The sequence below is a fragment of the Macaca fascicularis genome, chromosome 6, assembly GCF_037993035.2.
Source record: "Macaca fascicularis isolate 582-1 chromosome 6, T2T-MFA8v1.1".
NCBI classification, from domain to species: Eukaryota; Metazoa; Chordata; class Mammalia; order Primates; family Cercopithecidae; genus Macaca; species Macaca fascicularis.
The window spans coordinates 154,216,763-154,237,383 of NC_088380.1; the positions used below are offsets into that span (position 1 = coordinate 154,216,763).

A 20,621-nucleotide genomic window follows, 5' to 3' on the forward strand; every position below is an offset into this window, starting at 1 on the left:
AAGGAAAATTGAGAACCAAAGGCATGAAGAATTGCCTGGTTTGTGTGTGTGTTTTCATCCATTTTGACAACTAGTTTAAAAGCAAGCCTGAAATGGAAATGGCTTCCCCCTTCTTCACTGCTCCAGCAATGAAGGCCGCATTAATCCTTCAAGGCTCAGCTTCCATCTGCCTTCCTTCATCAAGTTTCTAGCAAAATCCAAGTCTAATAATGAGTGAGGCTGGATGTGGGCTATCTGGATTCACAATCCTGGCTCTGCTAGCTACTAGCTGTATAACCTTGGCCAAATTACCTTACCATGCCTCAATTCTTTCCTCTGTAAAATGTAATAAAGACGCCTCCTCCATAGGGTTGTGCTGCACATTAAACGTGAATATGTGTTAAGCCCATAAACACTGTTAAGTACCTAAGAATTCAGTAAATGTCAACTATTATAATTAATAACCAGTCCACTCCCTTCTCTGCATCTCACCTGTTCTATGAATATAATACTTGATATGCCATTCCTTGGTAATGCTAGGTCCTTTGCATATATACAGATATCTCAGTTCCCCTAAAAGACTAAAAGGTCCCAGAGGGAAGACAGCATGATGATTTGGGCCTTGATAATGAGTACCACACCATGTGACACAGCATGAGTTCAATATCTCAAAAAATTGCCTGGCACATAACAAATATTCCACAAGTATTCACAGACAGACAAATAACTATGTGATAGTTAGAAGAGGTCATTTCTGTTCTTATGCTCTGTGAGTTAAGAATGTTGTTGCACACATACAAAATTTCAGGATTGAATTATGATCATTTAACTCAACCTTCTCTCCACCACCAACACACGCATCTGATGGTTAAATTCCTTCTACAACATCCTTGACAAGTGGCCTTTCAGTCTTTCTAATAGAGATGGCAAAAAGGATTTGTCTTACACCTTCAACCCTGGTTGTAGATCCCTGAAGCACTGTGTGAAGATGGATTCTAAACCTGTATTTAAGGCTCAATTGTGAAAAGTTCTGAGATCAGATGAGATCAGGCACATTCAGGGTAGTATGGCCGTAGCACCACTCCTATTCAACATAGTATTGGAAGTTCTGGCCAGGGAAATCAGACAGGAGAAAGAAATAAGGGGTATTCAAATAGGAAGAGAGGACGTCAAATTGTCTCTGTTTGCAGATGATATAATTGTATATTTAGAAAACCCCACCATCTCAGCCCAAAAACTCCTTAAGCTGATAAGCAACTTCAGCAAAGTCTCAGGATAAAAATCAATGTGCAAAAATCACAAGCATTCCTATACACCAGTAACGGACAAATAGAGAGCCAAATCATGAGCAAACTCCCATTCACAATTACTACAGAGAGAGTAAAATACCTAGGAATACAACTTACAAGGGATGTGAAGAACCTCTTCAAGGAGAACTATAATCCACTACTCAAGGAAATGGAAGACACAAACAAATGGAAAAAAATTCCATGCTCACGGATAGGAAGAATCGATACAGTGAAAATGGCCATATTGCCCCAAGTAATTTATAAATTCAATGCTATTCCCATTAAGCTACCATTGATTTTCTTCACAGAATTAGAAAAAACTACTTTAAATTTCATATGGAACTAAAAAAGAGCTTGTATGGCCAAGACAATCCTAAGGAAAAAGAACAAAGCTGGAGGCATCATACTACCTGACTTCAAACTATAATTTTACAGTAACCAAAACAGCATAGTACTGGTAGCAAAACAGATACATAGACCAATGGAACAGAACAGAGGCCACAGAAATAACACCACACATCTAAAACCATTTGATCCTTGACAAACCTGACAAAAATAAGCAATGGGGAAAGGATTCCCTATTTAATAAATGGTGCTGGGAAAACTGGCTAGCCATATGCAGAAAACAGGAACTGGACCCCTTCCTTACACCTTATATAAAATTAACTCAAGATGGATTAAAGACTTAAATGTAAGACCTAAAACCGTAAAAACCCTAGAAGAAAACCTAGGCAATACCACTCAGGACATAGGCATGGGCAAAGACTTCTTGACTAAAACACAAAAAGCAATGGCAACAAAAGCCAAAATTGACAAATAGGATCTCATTAAACTAAAGAGCTTCTGCACAGCAAAAGAAACTATCGTCAGAGTGAACAGGCATGGGAGAAAATTTTTGCAATCTATCCACCTGACAAGGGGGTAATATCCAGAATCTACAAGGAACTTAAACAAATTTACAAGAAAAAAACAAACAACCCCATCAAAAAGTGGGCAAAGGATATGAACAGAGTCTTGTTAAAAGAAGACATTTATGTGGCCAACAAACATATGAAAAAAAAAGTCATCATCACTGGTCACTAGAGAAATGCAAATCAAAACCACAATGAGATACCATCTCACGCCAGTTAGAATGGCGATCATTAAGAAGTCAGGAAACAACAGATGCTGGAGAGGATGTGGAGAAATAGGAACGCTTTTACAGTGTTGAGAGTGTAAACTAGTTCCACCATTGTGGAAGACAGTGTGGCAATTCCTCAAGGATCTAGAACCAGAAGTAGCATTTGACCCAGCAATCCCATTACTGGGTATATACCCAGAGAAATATAAATCATTCTACTATGAAGACACATGCACACGTATTGTTTATTGCAGCACTATTCACAATAGCAAAGACTTAGAACCAACCCAAGTGCCCATCGATGAGAGACTGGATAAAGAAAACGTGGCACATATACATCATGAAATAGTACGCAGCCATAAAAAAGAGTGAGTTCATGTCCTTTGCAGGGACATGGATGCAGCTGGAAACCATCATTCTTAGTAAACTAACACAGGAACAGGAAACCAAACACCACGTGTTCTCACTTATAAGTGGGACTTGAACAATGAGAAAATATGGGCACAGGGAGGAGAACATCAAACATCAGGGCCTGTCAGGGATGGGGGAAAGGGGAGGGATAGCATTAGGAGAAATACCTAATGTAGATGACAGGCTGATGGGTGCAGCAAACCGCCATGGCACATGTATACCTATGTAACAAACCTGCACGTTCTGCACATGTATCCCAGAACTTAAAGTATAATAATAATAATAAAGTTCTGTGAACAATTAATGCTGCCTATGATGAGCTCTGAAATGAGGAAGCATTTGATAACAAATTTTTCTCATTCTCTCCAAATGAGAGAGCTTGCTACCTCCGAATAGAGCCAACTATACATAATAATTTTTTAGTTAATAGAAAAACATAAAATCAAGTGTGGCCCATTGTTTCCATTTTTCTTACTTCCAGTATGAAAACGTAATAATGTAAATTGGCAAAGTAACTATGAACAAGTATTTTTCGTTCTTGCATTTGTTCATTCATTCATTCATTCATTCACTCGCTCATTCATTCAATGTATTTGACTAATACATTGACCTTTATCAAGTTATTTACTCTCTGTGTGCTGCTTTCTCCTCATCTCAGGAAAGAGGATAATAATAGTATAGTACTTACTTCGGAGGGCTGCTGGCTGATTGACAGAAAGCATGCAAAACGTTTAACATTGTGCCTGGCACATACTACACACTCAAAAAGTAGCTCTTACCAAATTTTTATGTGCTAAGTCCTGGGTTAAGTATTGGGGATATAGAATAAACAAGATACGCAAGTAAGATACGAGAGCAAGTAAGTCTCCTTACCCTCAAAGGAGACTAACAGTGTCAGAATTGCCATGATTGATGAAAGCACAAGCTGGTTTTGTTTGGTTATTTTTTTTTTTTTTGAGACAGAGCCTAACTCTGTCACCCAGGGTGGAGTGCTGGAGTGCAGTGGCACAATCTTGGCTCACTGCAACCTCTACCTCCTGGGTTCAAGTGATTCTCTTGCCTCAGGTTCCTGAGTATCTGGCATTGCAGGCATACACCACCATACCTGGCTAATTTTTGTATTTTTAGTAGAGACAGGGGTTCACCATGTTGCCCAGGCTGGTCTCATACTCCTGAGCTCAAGTGATCTGCACGCCTCGGCCTCCCAAAGTGCTGGGATTACAGGCACTTAATGATAGCCGCCATGCCCAGCCGAGCGCAACTGTTTTGAAAGCACACAGAAGGGAAAGCTAGCCTAGACTTTGGGGCTGGTAAAAAACATTTGTCTGCAGAAAACTATATCTAAGCCAACTTTTCAAAGATAAGCAAGAGATCTCTTATAACCAAAATCTTTAACTAGTCAATGAAGTTAAGTCATATAAAAATAAAACTAAAAGAGACCATAGGGGACTAATAGAATGGGTTTGATACACCCAGTCTTATACAACACCTTAGCAGGGTAGTGTACTTTGTTTTCTGTGATGAAACACTATGTAAATCAAATCTTCTTTTAAAGTTTACTATGTAGGGAATCTACACATAAAACTTACCTGGCTGTGCCACTTACAGGCATCCAATAGTATACATTTTGGAATGTAATTATACATGCCTAATGAATTTATTTGCAAATCTTGCATGAAATATATGTCCTGTCTGTGCTCTGCCCGCCTAAGTTCTATCCTTATGTCAAGGTTCAGATTAAATACTCTCTCTACCCCAAAGCGTTACTTCTAAATGAATTTCTTCTTCTTTGTACTTCTAAATCACTTATCCTGACTTCAACTCGTTTGATACCTATTGCACAAAGCCTTATATTTTTAGGGTGCTGTAATTTGTGCACATCTTCCAGTATCCTTAAGGATGATGGCCACATCTTGCACTTTTCCATGACCCATAGAATGCACATCAATACTTTCTGCACAAAGTTGCCCTCAGTATCGTTTCATTCTGTTGATTAAATTAAGATTTGTTCCACTACATTCATGTAATCCAAGCTTCTTTATGAGCCATTAATGAAGAGAGGAAGTGCAAAACAATAAAGAGAAGAATTCCATATACATACTTTATTAAGCCATCTTCCATGTAAATATCAGCATAAAAGGACTGATCATCGTTGACGATTCTGCCTCCCTTGATAAGGAGACGGTCACTCTAGAAAAGAAGGAAAACATGAGTCATTATCACAGGTATGATTTCAGAGAAGAGTGGTCTGCCAAGGTTTTCCCAATTCATTGTTCTAGATGTCTAGTAGAAACACATTTACCAAAGACATATGTGTGCTCAATGCACTCAACATTTAGTGTAGGTGTATTTGTTGGGGAGCCAGTCTTTCTTGGTTGTCCTTAACTCAAATTATTCTAGAGTTTCACCTCTTGCTCCTGCAATCTATTAATATTATAGCCACCTGGAAACATATATACTCAAGTAAGTGAGACATTCTTTATATTATTATATTTTCTGATTCAGTAGGCACTAAATATTTAAAGTGGGATAACCTATGCCTCAGTGCCTAATGCACTCTCTGGTACTCTGTTGACACTCAATGGTGATTCTCAAAAATAGAACATATGGCTAGGCATACAAGGAAAGAGGCTTTTAAAAGTATTTGTAATGACACGAGGGCATGCTCAGATCATGGTTAGGTCTAAAATTCAGCACACTTACAAATGTATGCACAAGTATACACAATATTGCAAAATGTATAAGAAAACCACTAGAAGGGAAAAAGGCAAAGTATCTATAGTATTTAACTCTCAGTGGAGAAATTGTGCAGGATTTATATTTACTTCATTATACTCAATATTTCTCACATTTTCTGAGTGCATTTCTTTATTGTTTCAATTATGAGACAAATAAAGCCTTTTTAAAAATTATAACTTACCCTATAACTTAAAGTATAATAAAAATTAAAAAAATTTTAACTTAGATGAAATTTGAGTCACCCAACTGGAAACAATGCAAGTTATTAACAAAGTAAACATATACTTTACATATAAGTCAGGAGAGGGACAAATCAGTGTCAACTCGACAGATCACAGGTTTCATCAAATGAATGGAGCTTAGACTGGAGTATGAGGGATGGATGCAGCTTTGTGGGGTTCATGGAGGAGAAGACAACTCCCAGGAGTCTGGCTGAGTGTAGCTATAGTATGAATAAAGAATGAGAGGCTGGACTTTGTGAAGAATTCAACTTCACAAAGAGATTTCAACTCCATCCATCCATCCATCCATCCATCCATCCATCCATCCATCCGTCCATCCATCCACCCATCCATTCCCAGGTCATTGCTTTTATGGAGCTTAAAGGGAAAGTCTGGTAATAGAGAAATAAACTCAAAAAAAAAAAATCAAGCAATCTAAAATTATATTAAGCGTCACAAAATAAAGGGGAGTGGGCTTAAGAGGCTGGAAAACGTCTTTTCAGGGAAGAGCAATGTAGATGGGGATGGGGGTGAAGAACTTCTGTAGGTAGAAGGAATAGCATGTGCACAAGCCCAGAGGTAGGACTAAGTTTTGTTGCTCTGAAAACCTGAAAAAGCTCAATGTGGGAGGAGTTTAGGGTTCAAGGAAGAAAGTAGCATTAAATCAGATTGGGGAGGTAGGCAGGCTATTCATGCTGGGTTTGGTAAGAGTGAGTTAGAATGAAAATACACTGAGACATATGTCAGGATTGTAAGAGGAGTGAAGATCTGTGTTGAGAAGTCAGCCTTAGAATGCATTGCTCAGGGCAAATGTTCTCCATGGCTATTTGACTATGGGGATTAAGAGTCATTGATCAAGTGGTCAGGGGCAGGGAGACGTCATATGCAGGGCCAACCATGGTCATCATTCCCTTGATGCTGATTCTATAGCCCCTGATTGAGAACACCAGCTTTCAAAGAGTATATAAATTTTATGGAGGATGGAGCCCCAAAACCAGGTTGACTTTTGGCTTCAGAAATGAAAGGGCCAGAAAATGAGATTTGAAGGTAGGCCCCATCTGGGATATAGAAAACTACCACTTAGCTTCTCCTGCTCTTCTAAGGTATTGCATAAGAAGAAATTTCATCGTGTCATATTGTGAGGGGAATTATTTTTTTAAAGATACAGATCAGTGAGGTGTTTCAAAACAAACTACATGTGTGGCAAGGAAGACATGCCTAGGAGGTCAAACACAAACGTCCACCACACATGATAAACAAGCTCCTCATGATCTGGTCTGTCAATATATCCACCCTCATTTCTATTATGTATGGCCTGTATTTTAAAATGACAAAACATGCAGTTCTTGTCACATTATCAGGCTCTCTGTCCACTGGGCATTTACAAAAATGTTCTCTCTGCCTTCTCATATAATCACCTGGCATCTAGCAGTCATCTCCTTTGTCAAGGCTCCAAAGGGCTTTTCCTCCATGATGTGTGACCTGACCTTCCAGCAAATTTCACCTGCTCCCACTGCAGTTTAGTTGGAAAAATAACAATGTTCTACTGTAGCTGATTTATTTATTATTCAAGTATCTCTTGACTAAACCAAAGACTCCTTTAGTCCTGGAACAATGTATCTTTTGGTATTTTACCTTAGTTCCTGGAGCTCATCCTAGACAGCTATTCCATACTGGTTGAATGAATAGGTGAAGGGTGGGACACAGGAGGTTGTATTATATCCACATGATGGAAAGGCGTCTGGGTCAGAATATTGTGGGAAGTGGCCAAAAATTAAATTTTGAGAAAATAAATGATGGCTTCGTGATATACTATCTTAATAGTACTGCAAAATTACATGAGGCAGTCCTAGGTCTGTGCTTCCAAACTAGTGTGTACATTAGAAAAATACATATTCCCAGGCTGTGCTCTACATCACCAAATCTGCATTTTATAAGCTCCTTATGCAGCCATCAGCCAGTCCAGTACCAAGTCACAGACTAGCACAAGGAACCACTGCCCACCTCCCTACCCCCAACCCCACCCCACAGTTCTATGTGTGTCCAGGAAGGTGACAGAGCATCTTCAAAAGGAACTTCATAATAATAACAATCTTGGTAACTGTAAGAGTACCCTCCCTCTCATAATTCAACGCTTTCCTGATTTTCTTTATCTTCCTAGCAAAGAGCTGAACTAAACTGGTTTTTGGAAAGGGGCCAGTTTCTGTCTGAACTGAGACTAGTTATGAAATATGACCAGCCTAAGGACTCCCAGCCCTGAGCCACTGGTGTGATCATCACTCCCTTCAACAAGCATGAAATGTCAGCAAAGCAGCAAATGCTATCTCCAGCCCTATGTACATCAGGGGGATAGTAAGCACTGATCCAAGTGGAATTAACACCATTGAGATGGTATCATTGGAAACTTTTCAAATAGTAATTAAATAAAATCTTTCTGGCTCAATAATCAGCAATCTAAACAGAGCCCAAAGATGAATGATAGGCCTGGTGTAGGTTTCAGAGAAGAGATTAAGAAGACTTTGCTTCATGGGCTACAAATATTAATGTTATTATTATTTGTTTTCACCATGCGGAGCAAAAATATCAAAATCTGAACTTAAAGAGCTCAAATAAATGCCTCCTCTAGGGGTCCTCAGCTTGCCCTGCTACCCTCCCCAATTTTAACTCTTTGCATGGAAGGGGGATCCACTACAAAAGGCAGCCTACGCAAATCAGTCATCAACAAAGAGGATTCTGAAAGGCAATTCTTGGGCTTGGCACTGGGGAATGTGAGTGTGGGGTATGACACAACCACTGACCACCCCCAGGTCACATAAAATCAAACCTCACTGGACACAAAAAAGTGTTTGTCTATGAATTCATGGATAAGCCTGATAGATTAACACATGCTAGGATCAAAAGCCAACAAGATGAACAAACCCAACATCTCTGATTAAAAGTTGTTCTCTGCTTTGCAGGGACATGGATGGAGCTAGAAGCCATAATCCTTAGCAAACTAACACAGGAATAGCAAATCAAACCCTACATGTTCTCACTCATAAGTGGGAGCTGAACAATGAGAACACATGGACACAGGGAGGAAAACAACACACACTGGGGCCTGTCATGGTGGTTGTGGTGCGAGGAGGAGGGAGATCATCAGGATAAACAGCTAATGCATGCTGGGTTTAATACCTAGGTGATGGATGGACAGATGCAGCAAACCACCATGGCACATGTTTACCTATGTAACAAACCTGCGCGTCTCGTACATGTATCCCAGAACTTAAAATAAAATAAAATAAAATAAAATAAAATAAAAAAGTTGCCCTCAGTGATGAATATGGCTCAGTGGGCCTCTTCACCTTCTGTTCCTGGCAGCCAATACTGCCAAGCGTCCATGAGCTGATGCCTGAGGAGGTCAAATGGTCTTGTCTACAAGTTAGCAATCTTTCTAATGTAAATATATATATATATATAGAGAGAGAGAGAGAGAGAGAATGATGGTATCTCTAGGGCATGCTATGGTAACCTGAAGGGTATCCAGAACCCAAAATGAACCTACTCAGAGCCTGAAGCAACCAGCCACTGACCTGTCTTAGGCCCTGCACAGCTACCAAGAGCTGAGTGTGTCACTGTCTTGCAGCCCAGCGGGGTTCCAGGCACACCAGCTGGCAAGTTTGGGTCCAGCTGAGTTTTCCCACTGCTGTGAGAATCAGACCACTTAACTAGGTGTGTGATCTTGAGTTGGGACTTAACGTCTCAGAGCATCGTTTTTTTTCATCAGCCCAGAGTGGATAATAATACTTAGCTCGCCTCACGGGGTGGCTGCCAGTGTGTGTGTGTGTGTGTGTGTGTGTGTGTGTGTGTGTGTGTGTTTGTGTGTATTATCTAGCACACAAGTAAAAAGCTAATAAATATATTTATTCCATTAATATTATTTATAATACTTTGAATGTTTTTAAGTCTTATGAAGTACGCTGGTGACAGACTATTTTTATTTTCCAAATGGGGAGATACACACAGAGAGGTGAGTGACCTTCTCCAAGTGACAGAGTAGATTAGTTCCAATTTGAAGTAAATCCATGTCTCCCATCTCCTGGCACTTCACTGATTTCTCCTAGGCCACTGTACCAAGTGTCTTTCAACCTTATAGCAAGCAGCTCTTTCTGACAGAGCTCTCTTCTCTGATACTGAATTTGTTCCAGTGTCCAAACTGCTGACCAGTTCTCTGAGGCAGGTAGCTTTAGGAATCCAGTAACTTTTAAGCCACTGCTTATAAAATCAGTGCAATACACCTGCCCCTTATGGCCTGAATGTGTTAACGTAGTTTACAAAGGGATCTACTTTGCAATCCAGCTTGGCACAGGACTTTAAAGTGTGATATAAGTGTAACATCTTTTCCTTCACTAGGGTATGATACTGATTAGGAAAACTAACCATAAAAAATTGAGTGTGGGAGAAGAAGAATGAAAGAGAGAGGAACAAAGAAATGAATAAAGGAAGTAAAAAGAGAGAGAGAAAGCAAAAGAGAGGGAGGGAAAAAGGTAAGGAGGAAGGGAGGAAGGAAAGGAGGGAAGAAAAAAGAAAGGATGGGGGCCAGGTGCGGTGGCTCATGCCTGTAATCCCAGCACTTTGGGAGGCTGAGGTGGGTGGGTCACCTGAGGTCAGGAGTTCGAGAGCAGCCTGGTCAACATGGTGAAACCCTGTCTCTACTAAAAATGCAAAAAAAAAAAAAAAATTAGCCAAGCATCATGGCAGTCATCTGTAATGCCAGCTACTTGGGAGGCTGAGGCAGGAGAATCACTTGAACCTGGGAGGCAGAGATTGCAGTGAGCCGAGATCGCACCATTGCACTCCAGCCTGGGTGACAGAGAGTCAGTCTCAAACAAAAAAAAAGGAGAAAGAAAAAAGAAAAAAGAAAGGAAGGAAAGGAGGGGGAAGAAGAGAAGAAAGAGAGGAAAGGGTGGGGAGAGAGAAATGGAAGATGTAATAAATGCTATAAGGAATGTTATTAAGAATGACAGATGCAAAGTAAAATAGGCAATGAAAAGACAGAATCTTCAGGTAAAAGCCTACTAGAGATGTTGGGCTCCATTTTAGTTTTCCTGCCCTAGTCTTCAACTTAGAGAACATAAATTACCACCTTGGTCTATCTGAGGTGATGAGAACACGCCTCCTGGAGAAACCAAAGCCCTCCATGGACTTCTTCCCAGTCAATAAAATCAGCCTGAGAACAGTGCTTAAGACACATCTGTTCCACACTCTGCAGACATTCCAGCAGCTCAGAGTAAAAACTATAATCCTATAAAGAGGATTTAAAATGAAGAATGAGACTCCCAAAATCAAATATTTTGTTACCTGCATTAACAAAATGCAGACTCTGGCCTTCTCAGTGTGGATTCAAGATCCTTTTAAAATCCAGATGAACGTGCAGGTGGTTATTTAAAATAAATTCCCATTTGGGCAATTAGATTTGATTTCCTAAAACACTTCCACTCTTAAGAAAACATCAGGACGGATAGACTGCATGGATGAAATCTCGTTTTTCTTCCCCAAAGCAGCATCACTTCAAGAAGAGAGAAAAAACCAGACATTCTAAGATAGTCCAGTTGACTTAAGGTGATATTTAGGAAAAGGTACTAAATAGGCTCTCAGGAGACTCGAGTTCTTATCCTGGCTCTGCTATTAAATAGGTTGCCTTGGGTGAGACATGCAGACATGAGCTTGACTTCTAGCACCAACACTGCCCGTGTTTGGATAAATGACTTCACCTCTCTGGGTGGGCTTCAGTTACCTCATCAGTGAACAATGGGGACAATGATACCTTTTTCTGAGGGTGCAGACAGGGATTATGGAGTATACTATATATAAAGGGTTGAACTCTGCTTGGCACACTATAAATGCTCAATACATGTGAGCTATCATCATCATTATTTCTTACAATTATAACCAGCCATTGTAAAACTCCTCTCTCACAAATACTCAAGAAGGACTGAACTAACACTTTGTTAATCAAAATATAACAGACCTTGCCATAAAGGGAATTCCAGAGACGCCAGTCCCCAGCCAAGCCTCAGCAACTGTTCTCAGCTCCTGCCACCAGCAGCCAAGGTCAGCCAAGACTTCCCCTTTTAAACCCAACCCCACAGGGCAAGTTCCCATGGCCCCTCCAGGTCATTTTTCCTCTGGAAATAAGCCCTTGTGAGGAGATAACAATCTACTCTCTTCCAGCAGGACTGTAGAGTGGGCAGTAAGGTCTTAGAGCTGCCTCCCACCCACGCTCCCTCCAGTATATGGGTGTGTTTCTAGGACCCTTGATGACAAGCATGCCATTGAGACAAAGAGAAAGGCCTGGGAGAAGATAGACATCTTGAGGAGCAATGCAGTTTCTTGGCTGAGTCTATTGAAACTGGGCATAGTTTACCAGGGCTGGCTATTCCAAACCTCTGAACTGCTACAGATGAGAGTCTCAAACACTCCTTCTTTTCCTTAGCGTCTAAACGTACTTAGTGACCACTGAGGTGTACTTCCAGTAGGTCAACTTGGGGCACTCCCTTCAAAATGCAACCCGCAAAGCAGAATACATAACACATGGAAAGCACTGTCTTCACTTTCTTTATTCTCTTTGGTTTAGCCCTAGAGGGACAGATACAAGGTAGGAAAAACAGCAATGTGAAGTCAGCAGTAGCCCAGGGCAGCAGTAGCCCAGGGCAGCATTAACCAGGGCAGAGTGGCTGCTCTGTTGTCTGAACTGGAGAATCAAAGCCAGCTATGCGCATTCTTCCCTCCCCAGAACTTCACGTTAACCATTTTAAAGATGTCATTATCAAAGGGCCTGACAAGTGATGTGGCCTGCCCTGGGTCAGAGCGGATGGGGGAATGGACTGTGGGGGGCACCCTAATCCTAGCCCCCTGATAATATGGTCTCTTAATCTTCAACAGCGTTCCAGACACAGATAAGTACAAATAGATAACAAGCCAGGAGCAAGAGAATGGGGAGGGGAGGGACAGCATCGGACAAGAGGAGCCCTAGAGCATTTCCATTCTCAATGAGAAAGGTCAGCTGGGTCTGTGTAGCTCAGACCTCAGTCATCTGTGCACTACTTGCATGATATCTGACACAGCCCGCTATAAACTGTGCTGTTATTTGCTTAATATTATCCTTATATAAATGTATTTTAAAAGAAAACACTATCTTAGTCTCATAAATTCTAGGCTAGTATTACTTGCCAAAAATAAACAGTGAACCTAGGAATGAATACAATGAAAACATCACTAAATTTTGTCTACATTCTGCTGCCTTCGAGAGGGTTCTGAAGGATGATCTCGTTATTTTGTTAAACAGGAAGATTATCACGGATCAGGGAGATGTTAATAAAAAACTAGTAGTAAACAGAGACTTTTTCCTTCATCTACTCAGAAGATTTGAAAAAGAACTAGAAAGGGGACAAAATGTGTCATTACATGATTCCATGTTATTTAATGCCTTCTTCCAGAACCCCCTAAAACGATCTCATGAAACAGCTGGAACCATCTCTGCTATTGAAGTATAGGCCCACATGTGTCCACATGGGCCTCTCAGAAGCAAGAACAAGACCCAAAGTAGAGTGACGGGGACCATCCACATCAGGCAGTACAGCAGAAGGATGAGATTACTGGGGACCATGCTCTGGGTCCAAAGCTTGGGGGGATGGGGAAAGAGGCAGGGTGGAGTAAGGTCAGGTGTAGGAAAAAAGATGCCTTATCAGAAAATAAGATACCAGATCTGGGTAAGTGAAGACATGTGGCAAATCTTTAAATGGGCTTTTGGTTGGAAAAAATAGAAAGGTTCCTGCCTGAGAAGAAAACCAGCACTAATAGCAGTTTTTGAAGCTACCCAGAACTGCAGGTAGCAACTGAGGGAGTCCAGAAGCCAGGGCTGCATTAGCATCTCTGCCATTAAGTTATTCTGTGATTTTAGGCAACTAACTTGATCCTTCTTTGTGCCTCAGCTTCTTTAGCTGAGTGAAGGTAAATCTTTCTAAAAAGGCCCATTTATATATCTGTAAAGTATAGATAATAATGCCTACCTCACAGGGCTACTGTGAGAGTTAAAGACATGATGCAGGGTTAGGTACTCAAAAAAGACTTCTGGCTGGGCGCAGGTCACTGGGATTACTCATGCCTGTAATCCCAGCACTTTGGGTGGCCGAGGCAGGCAGATCACGAGGTCAGGAGATTGATAGCATCCTGGTCAACATGGTGAAACTCCGTCTCCTCTAAAAATACAAAAATTAACTGGGTGTGGTGGTGTCCCTATAATCCCAGCTACTCAGGAGTCTGAGGCAGGAGAATCGCTTGAACCAGGGAGTCAGAGGTTGCAGTGAGCTGAGATTGCACCACTGCACTCCAGCCTGGTGACAGAGCAAAACTCCTTCTCAAAAAAAAAAAAAAAAAAAAAAAGACTCCTAAGTGGTAGGCATTACACATATTACTACTGTTCCTACTACTGTGCTACAATATCGATGTACTGTTAAAATCAAATCCAAATTGCAGTACAAATATAAGGCAGCTATTACCATTTTATATAAACTGCTTGAGAAATCTGTTGCTCAGGACCAGAGTATAAAGTCCAGTATGGATTAAAGCCAAGTCAGTGCTTTAGAGAGCTAATTCATGCCCCTCTTTGGTCTGGATTTATATGATAGTTTTGTGTTTTATTACTTGTTTGTTTTGCTTTGCATTGTTCCTTTTTAGGCCTTAAATACATGTGCCATGGGTGGAAGCTCTCTTATATATGCAGACTATAGAAGTGACATCCAGCTTCAATCAAACAGGATCTCTTGTCCCATGAGCCCCTGGGCCTGTGCAAAAGTCAAATGCCTATTCCATCAGGAAGAAGTGCCTAAAATTCAACCTAAGTCTTTATTCTAAGGGTAAACGAGTTTAATAATTCATTCCTGAAACATTTGCTTGTGTAACTACTAGCCATGAAGTTGAATAGAGAAGGTGAAGAGAGAAGTAAAGATAAAACAGTAAGAAAAGTAAGCCAGGATCGCAAACAGTAATGTGACCTAGAAAGACAAAGGGTAAAACTATAGAAAGACAGTAAAATGATCAGTGGTTACCAATTGGGGTGCGGGGTAGGGCAATAGGGAAGGGATGAACTGGTGAGTAAGTGGAGCACTGAAGTGGCTCAGGGCAGTGAAACTGTCCTAGATGATACTGTAATGATGGACACGTGACATTTTGCATTTGTTAAGACCCATAGAACTACTCAACAATGAGCAAGTTCTCATGTAAACTGGACTTTCTTCAATGTATCAATACTGGTTCATCTATTGTAACAAGCATACCACACCAATGTAAGGTGTTAATAAGAGAGGAAGCTTGGGGGTGAGGAGGGAGTGAGAAAGAGTCTATGGAAGTTCTTTGTACTTTGTACACAATTTTTCTGTAAAACTAAAATTTCTCTAAAACACAAAGTCTATTAATTAAGAAAGGTACAGGGAAGGAAGAGACGGTGGGGGAGAGGCAGGCAGAAAAATCTTTTGTCTGGCAGAGATTAAAGGATACACAGAGGACTTGCCTGAGTGAATCTAGGGTAAATAGCTGATTTGTACACATGGGTATGGCCGATGGCAATTATGATCACAGTGTGTTACAATAATCCGTAACTCTTATTTACTGAAAACTTCTTATTTGCTGAAAACAGGTAGAAGCTTTAAGTACATCTTGTTCAAGTAATTAATCTTCGAGTGCTATGAATTATATGCGGCTATCATCCCCATTGCACTGATGAAGACGTGGAAGCTTACGGACATTAGCTCATGGTCCAACATCACATAATCACTGGGAGAACAAATGGTACTGATGCAAGAAATGCATTTCCATAAGAAATTGTGAAGTTAGGCACCCTCCTTCCTCCAATGCTTAACATACTGGAATAAGGGATGCCAAAGGCTGCCAACTAGGAAGTTTCACCTTTACTATGTAGGAGCCCTAGAAGGATCTTCAAAAAAATAAGTAAAATAGTCAATCTTAGGGTCAAAAAATCAAGCTGACAGAGGCCCATGCTGGAGATAAAGGAAGGAAAAACTTAGAAACAGCAAGTGGCAGGGGGAAAAAAAAAGAAAAGATCTTTAGCTCTCAGGGTGCCAGCAGGAAACAGATAAAATTATTAAGAAGTTATTAAGAAGCCTTTAACAAAGAAATTACTTAACAAAGTGTGGGCAGTGTTTAGGGCAAATAAATGGATATGCAGCATCCAGGGCCTACCAGCAGCAGCAAGCCATTTCCAGGGCCAGAAGAGGGAAAGGGGAGGGAGTAGTTACTGGAGGTGGAGACTGTAGCTGTATGGAGGGGGCTGCCTGGCAGGAGCTGTAACCTTCAGCAGAGACATGCAGCTGCCCCACAATGACCTAGTGACAGGAAGGAATCAGGGGAAAATACCCTGACTTCAGTGTTCACTCTTCCTCTAATCTGTTTTTGGTGCCCTAAGAGCTAAAGGCAACCAGAAGCCCAAGGGCAAAGAAACCACCTAATGCACACCACACATGGAGTATGGAGCAGGGCAGACAAAGGTGGAGAGGGCATCTGGGGATGCAAGCAGGAAATACCCAGCCCAGGCCCTGAATAGCCAACAATGGGATATGATTTAATAAACTATGATATCACCACAAATATGGATTACGATTATTATGGCCTTCTCTAAATCTACATCATGAACTGAAGAAATATCTAAAATAAGTAAGTTGTAGAGCAATATGCAAAATATGATCCAGTTCTTGTCAAAGCAAACAAAAAATGCTGTATGTAAATATGTTTATTGTATTTTTGTGTGAGCTGATCTGGAAGAAAGTTCTGGAAGGATGCACATCATATTATTAACATTGGATGTTGTAGAAAGAAAGGATGCAGAGAGAGGTTGTAGGGGTCCTTTTAAACTTTTTCTTCTCTCACCTCTATTTATTTACATTATTTCTCTAGTTGCGTATGTGTAATTTGAAACTTTTAAAAGGAACTTAATAAAGAAAATTATAAAAAGGTAAAAGAATGTGGTAATTGCTGTGGTCCAGTGTGACAGGAAGAATATGGATTAGAAAATGCAATGGCACATTGCAGAAGAAAGTGTCAATCAACTAAGTAACTGAAGAGGAAGGGAAAGTGACGCAGATGCAGACGTGCCAAACCAGACTGAATTTCAAAGCAGCATGGCTAGGGAGGGCCCATTAATAGACACAGGAAACAGAAAAAGGACTAACAAAATAGAAGTGTAAGACTAAGAATAATTTTGAGGTACTGGTCAACCATAGAGCCATGTAGCAGGTCACTGAAATGGTGGCCTGGGATTTAAGAGAATGGTCACGTGTTAGTGGACGGGCTTGAGTTAATGCCACACTGAAAACGGCTGTGCCAACTGAAAGGCAGAAAAGAAGGGTGGAAAGATCCCTAGAATGGGAGTCGGGAGCCACGGACTCTGGTCAAAGTTCTGTGATCCCCTTCGCCTTTCCAAGCGGCTGTGCTGTTAATGGTACCCAGCTCCCTCTTTAAGAAGCAGCTCTCTCCTTTCATCTTTTCTGACTGACAGCTGGCTTTGACAGGGCCTTTACAATGACAGAGACGTCCAGTGAATTCCCACCCTATTGCTTCTCAGAAACAAGAAACCTTTTCACTAAATCTGAAAGCCTGCCAAAATGCAATTCCCAGAGGAGGAATGTGGGCTCAGGCCTTGGAATGTGTGAGAAGCACCTTCAAATGACAGGCAATAGCTCCCCATCTATTTGTGGAGGCCACAGGGATTCTTCTTCAAGTCTGACATTGTACTTTTAAAGCTGGTGGGAGCTTCTTGGGGATTGTGGTCATAAGCACACAACCACTGGCTTATGCAACTTCCTAAAACTGTCCGTGGTGGGCAAGTCTAACAGAACACTTTGCTGCGGTGCTCGTCACACCAGGCGGCCATGAAAAGGGCCCCGTGGAGAGTGTGGAAGGAAGAAATTGTCTCAAAGACCACAGATGTCTTCCAGTTTGCTCTGCCTTGCAGTCCAGACCTCAAAGATTAGGTCTGTCACACAGGAGTGCAAAGAGAGTCCTCATCGTTAAAGCAGCCCAAGAACCCAAGCGATCAATCAGTGCCAGTTAGCCTGAAGGAATGGTGGGAAAGGGAAGGGCTTTGGAGTCCTGACTGTAAAACGAGAAAAATAATATCTTTTTCAAAGGAATGCTGTAAGCATTAAGCCCAGATTTTGGTGCGTAGTAGGTACTCAATAAATGTGAGTTCCTTTAGAAGCTAGAATCTCCCTAAATCTTCTCAGGTCAAAGCCTTCCACCTGGTGCCTACCTCCCCTCTCCTTTATCCCTGAAAAGTAACTTGACTTTTCATTTCTTTTTAGTTTGGTTTGATTCATACCATATATCTTAACTACCTGTCTACAACAACCCAAACACACTTCCTATACAAGAATATAGGTAAGGAAAGAAAGGGACGAGTTCGCCCTTTTTTTCTGGTTCCTTCTTGACAAAGCAGACAATGGTCATGACTGATTTTCTTGGTTACAGGCTTCCATCTGTCTGTCTAAAAACCTATACACCGCAGTTCTGCTTTCATTGGATAGAGAGGTGGTTATTAAAGTAGAGGCTATTTTTTACTCTTTGGCCCTGAACTTCTTCAAGTTGTTCTGATAGATAAAACTGCAGATGCTCTGAGAACAAGGCCTTCAAGAGGTCAGGCAGACCTTGAATGAAACAAACACTTGAACTAAATACAAATGAGACACCACTTAAAAATTATCAGAACTCAAAAATCAGAGACAAGTGGGTAGTTAATCCTAGAACAAAAGGTTTCTTCACCTTCAATAAAGATCTAAGGCTTTACTCATGATAGGCACCTCCTGGAATGTATTCGAGACTGCTTACTATTGGCAAAGACCATGTTAACATTATGGGAATACATTCTCTGTGCTTAAAACCTCCAAGACTTCATCCCTTACCTGCAAAGGCATAAAGTTGCCCACTTCTCTTCCCAGTGATCACTCTTCAACATTCTATGAATCTAACAACAGGCGAATAATCTTCTTTTGGAATAGTCTACTCTTTTACGATGTGTCTCTGCTCAGAAATGTTTCAGACTGAAGTATACAGTTACATGTTTTATGTCTATCAAAGCAAGATGTATGTTGTAACATGTATTAAATTTTGTCCAAAAAATAGCAAACAAGTTATCATCTTTGCCAGTCATCTCAGACGCAGCCAGTTTTCACCTATGTGTTATCACTCTTCCCCTGTTGCCCCAAGTCTTCACCTTTCATTTATCATTCCATTCATTCAGGGGTAGACTGAGCTAGGTTTTGGTGATACAGTGGCGTATGACACAGAGTCCCTAGGATCATGGAGCAGATAGACTAACAGCCTTTTGATAACCCTGTTTCCTTGACACCTGTTCTCTCCAAACCACTTAACCCAGGGAGAGAAACATTTGTCTAAATTAATTCATTCATTCCTTCATCTAATATTTGTAAACGCCTCCTGTTCACAGTACTAGTGATACAATAGTGAACAAAATAAAATAAGGCACTGCAGGGGCTGAAAGTGCAAAGAATAAGTAAGTTACTAAATAAGTAGAATAATTTCAACAGTGATAAGTGAAATTTAGAAAAAGGATAAGGGGATGGTGGAGGCTGGGAAGACAGTCCGGGATATTTGATTACATTTTCAAAGAAGGCATGTCTAAGGAGCTGTCTCCTGAATAGATGTGAATAATCTGAGTCCCAGGGAGGAAAAAAAAAAAAAAAACAGCAAGTACAGAAGTTTTGAGCTGGACATGAATGTGTCATAATGGGAGGATGGCTGATGCTGAGTCACTGACAGTCAGTGGCAGGACTGGGGACCAGAGAAGTAGGCATTGCCACCCCACATGGGACCTCAAGAGCCATGGTCTGGGTTTTAGTTGAAGTGTAATGGGAGATATTTGAGCAGGGGAGTGACTTGGTTTGATTTACCTTTTTAAAGGACCACCTGGTTATCACGAATAGAGAATGAATTTCAGGGTAGGCAAAGTGGAACCACAGAGAAAAGTCAGAGAGTTCTTGGAGTAAGATGACAGAGGCTTGAATGAGGGCGATGACAGTGATGAAAAATGGTGAGAAGTGGTTGGCTTAATATTCTACTCTAAAGGTAGAACCAACAAATATGCACAGCTAATATACAGTTAGCTGGGACTTGATCCCAGCATCTGTTGAAAACAATGCCTGTCCACCTCTTACCTTGACTGTGTCTTCTTTCTAAATATCCAAGTAAATTTAACCTATATATTTCAGGATTGATAGACTTCACAACTTTAAAACAGGGAGGAGGCAGCTTCAATAGAGCCATCTACATTCAATATTTAAAGCACTTCATAGTTCCCATACCATAACATCTGGGTTAACCAGCAGCTCAGGTTATTTTGATTATTTTTTTGGATTGATTGCCTATTTATCTATCTAATCACTGAAAATATGTCTTTGTAAAACTCCAACATAGACAGCTTCCAAGTCTGCTCCTGTTACAGATTTATGGATCTGGTTTCCCTCTTTAGCAAATGCAACATAGTGACAGTTGTTGATTCTGTCTGATGGATCAGATTTCTTCACGGCCCACGGCATATCACTATGAACTTTAATTCTTCATTATATGTAGCTGTTCATTTAGACATGTCAAAGTGTAAGCCACGGGGAAGACTGTACTGAAATCTAATTACACTATCTTTTTAAATTCCCCAATCTCTCTTTTTATCCTAAAATCAAGGGCCAAATATTTCCTGTCTAATCAATTAAGTGGATTCCAGGTCACAGACTTTGGAGTACATTTTTTTTTTTTTTATTTCTCCTAACATTAAATAACTTGATAAGTAACGTTTCC

At 40.7% G+C, this 20,621-nt stretch overlaps 1 protein-coding gene across 3 annotated transcripts in view; it reads right to left on the minus strand.

The window, feature by feature from the left end:
- DPYSL3 (dihydropyrimidinase like 3) overlaps nt 1-20,621 on the minus strand; it is a 114,577-nt gene that overhangs the window by 29,836 nt on the left and 64,120 nt on the right. For all 3 annotated transcript variants that reach the window (XM_005558162.4, XM_065546935.2, XM_065546934.1), the window contains exon 2: nt 4,901-4,989. In XM_005558162.4, coding sequence (XP_005558219.1) covers nt 4,901-4,989 — 89 coding nt within the window. The remainder of the gene's footprint in view (nt 1-4,900; nt 4,990-20,621) is intronic.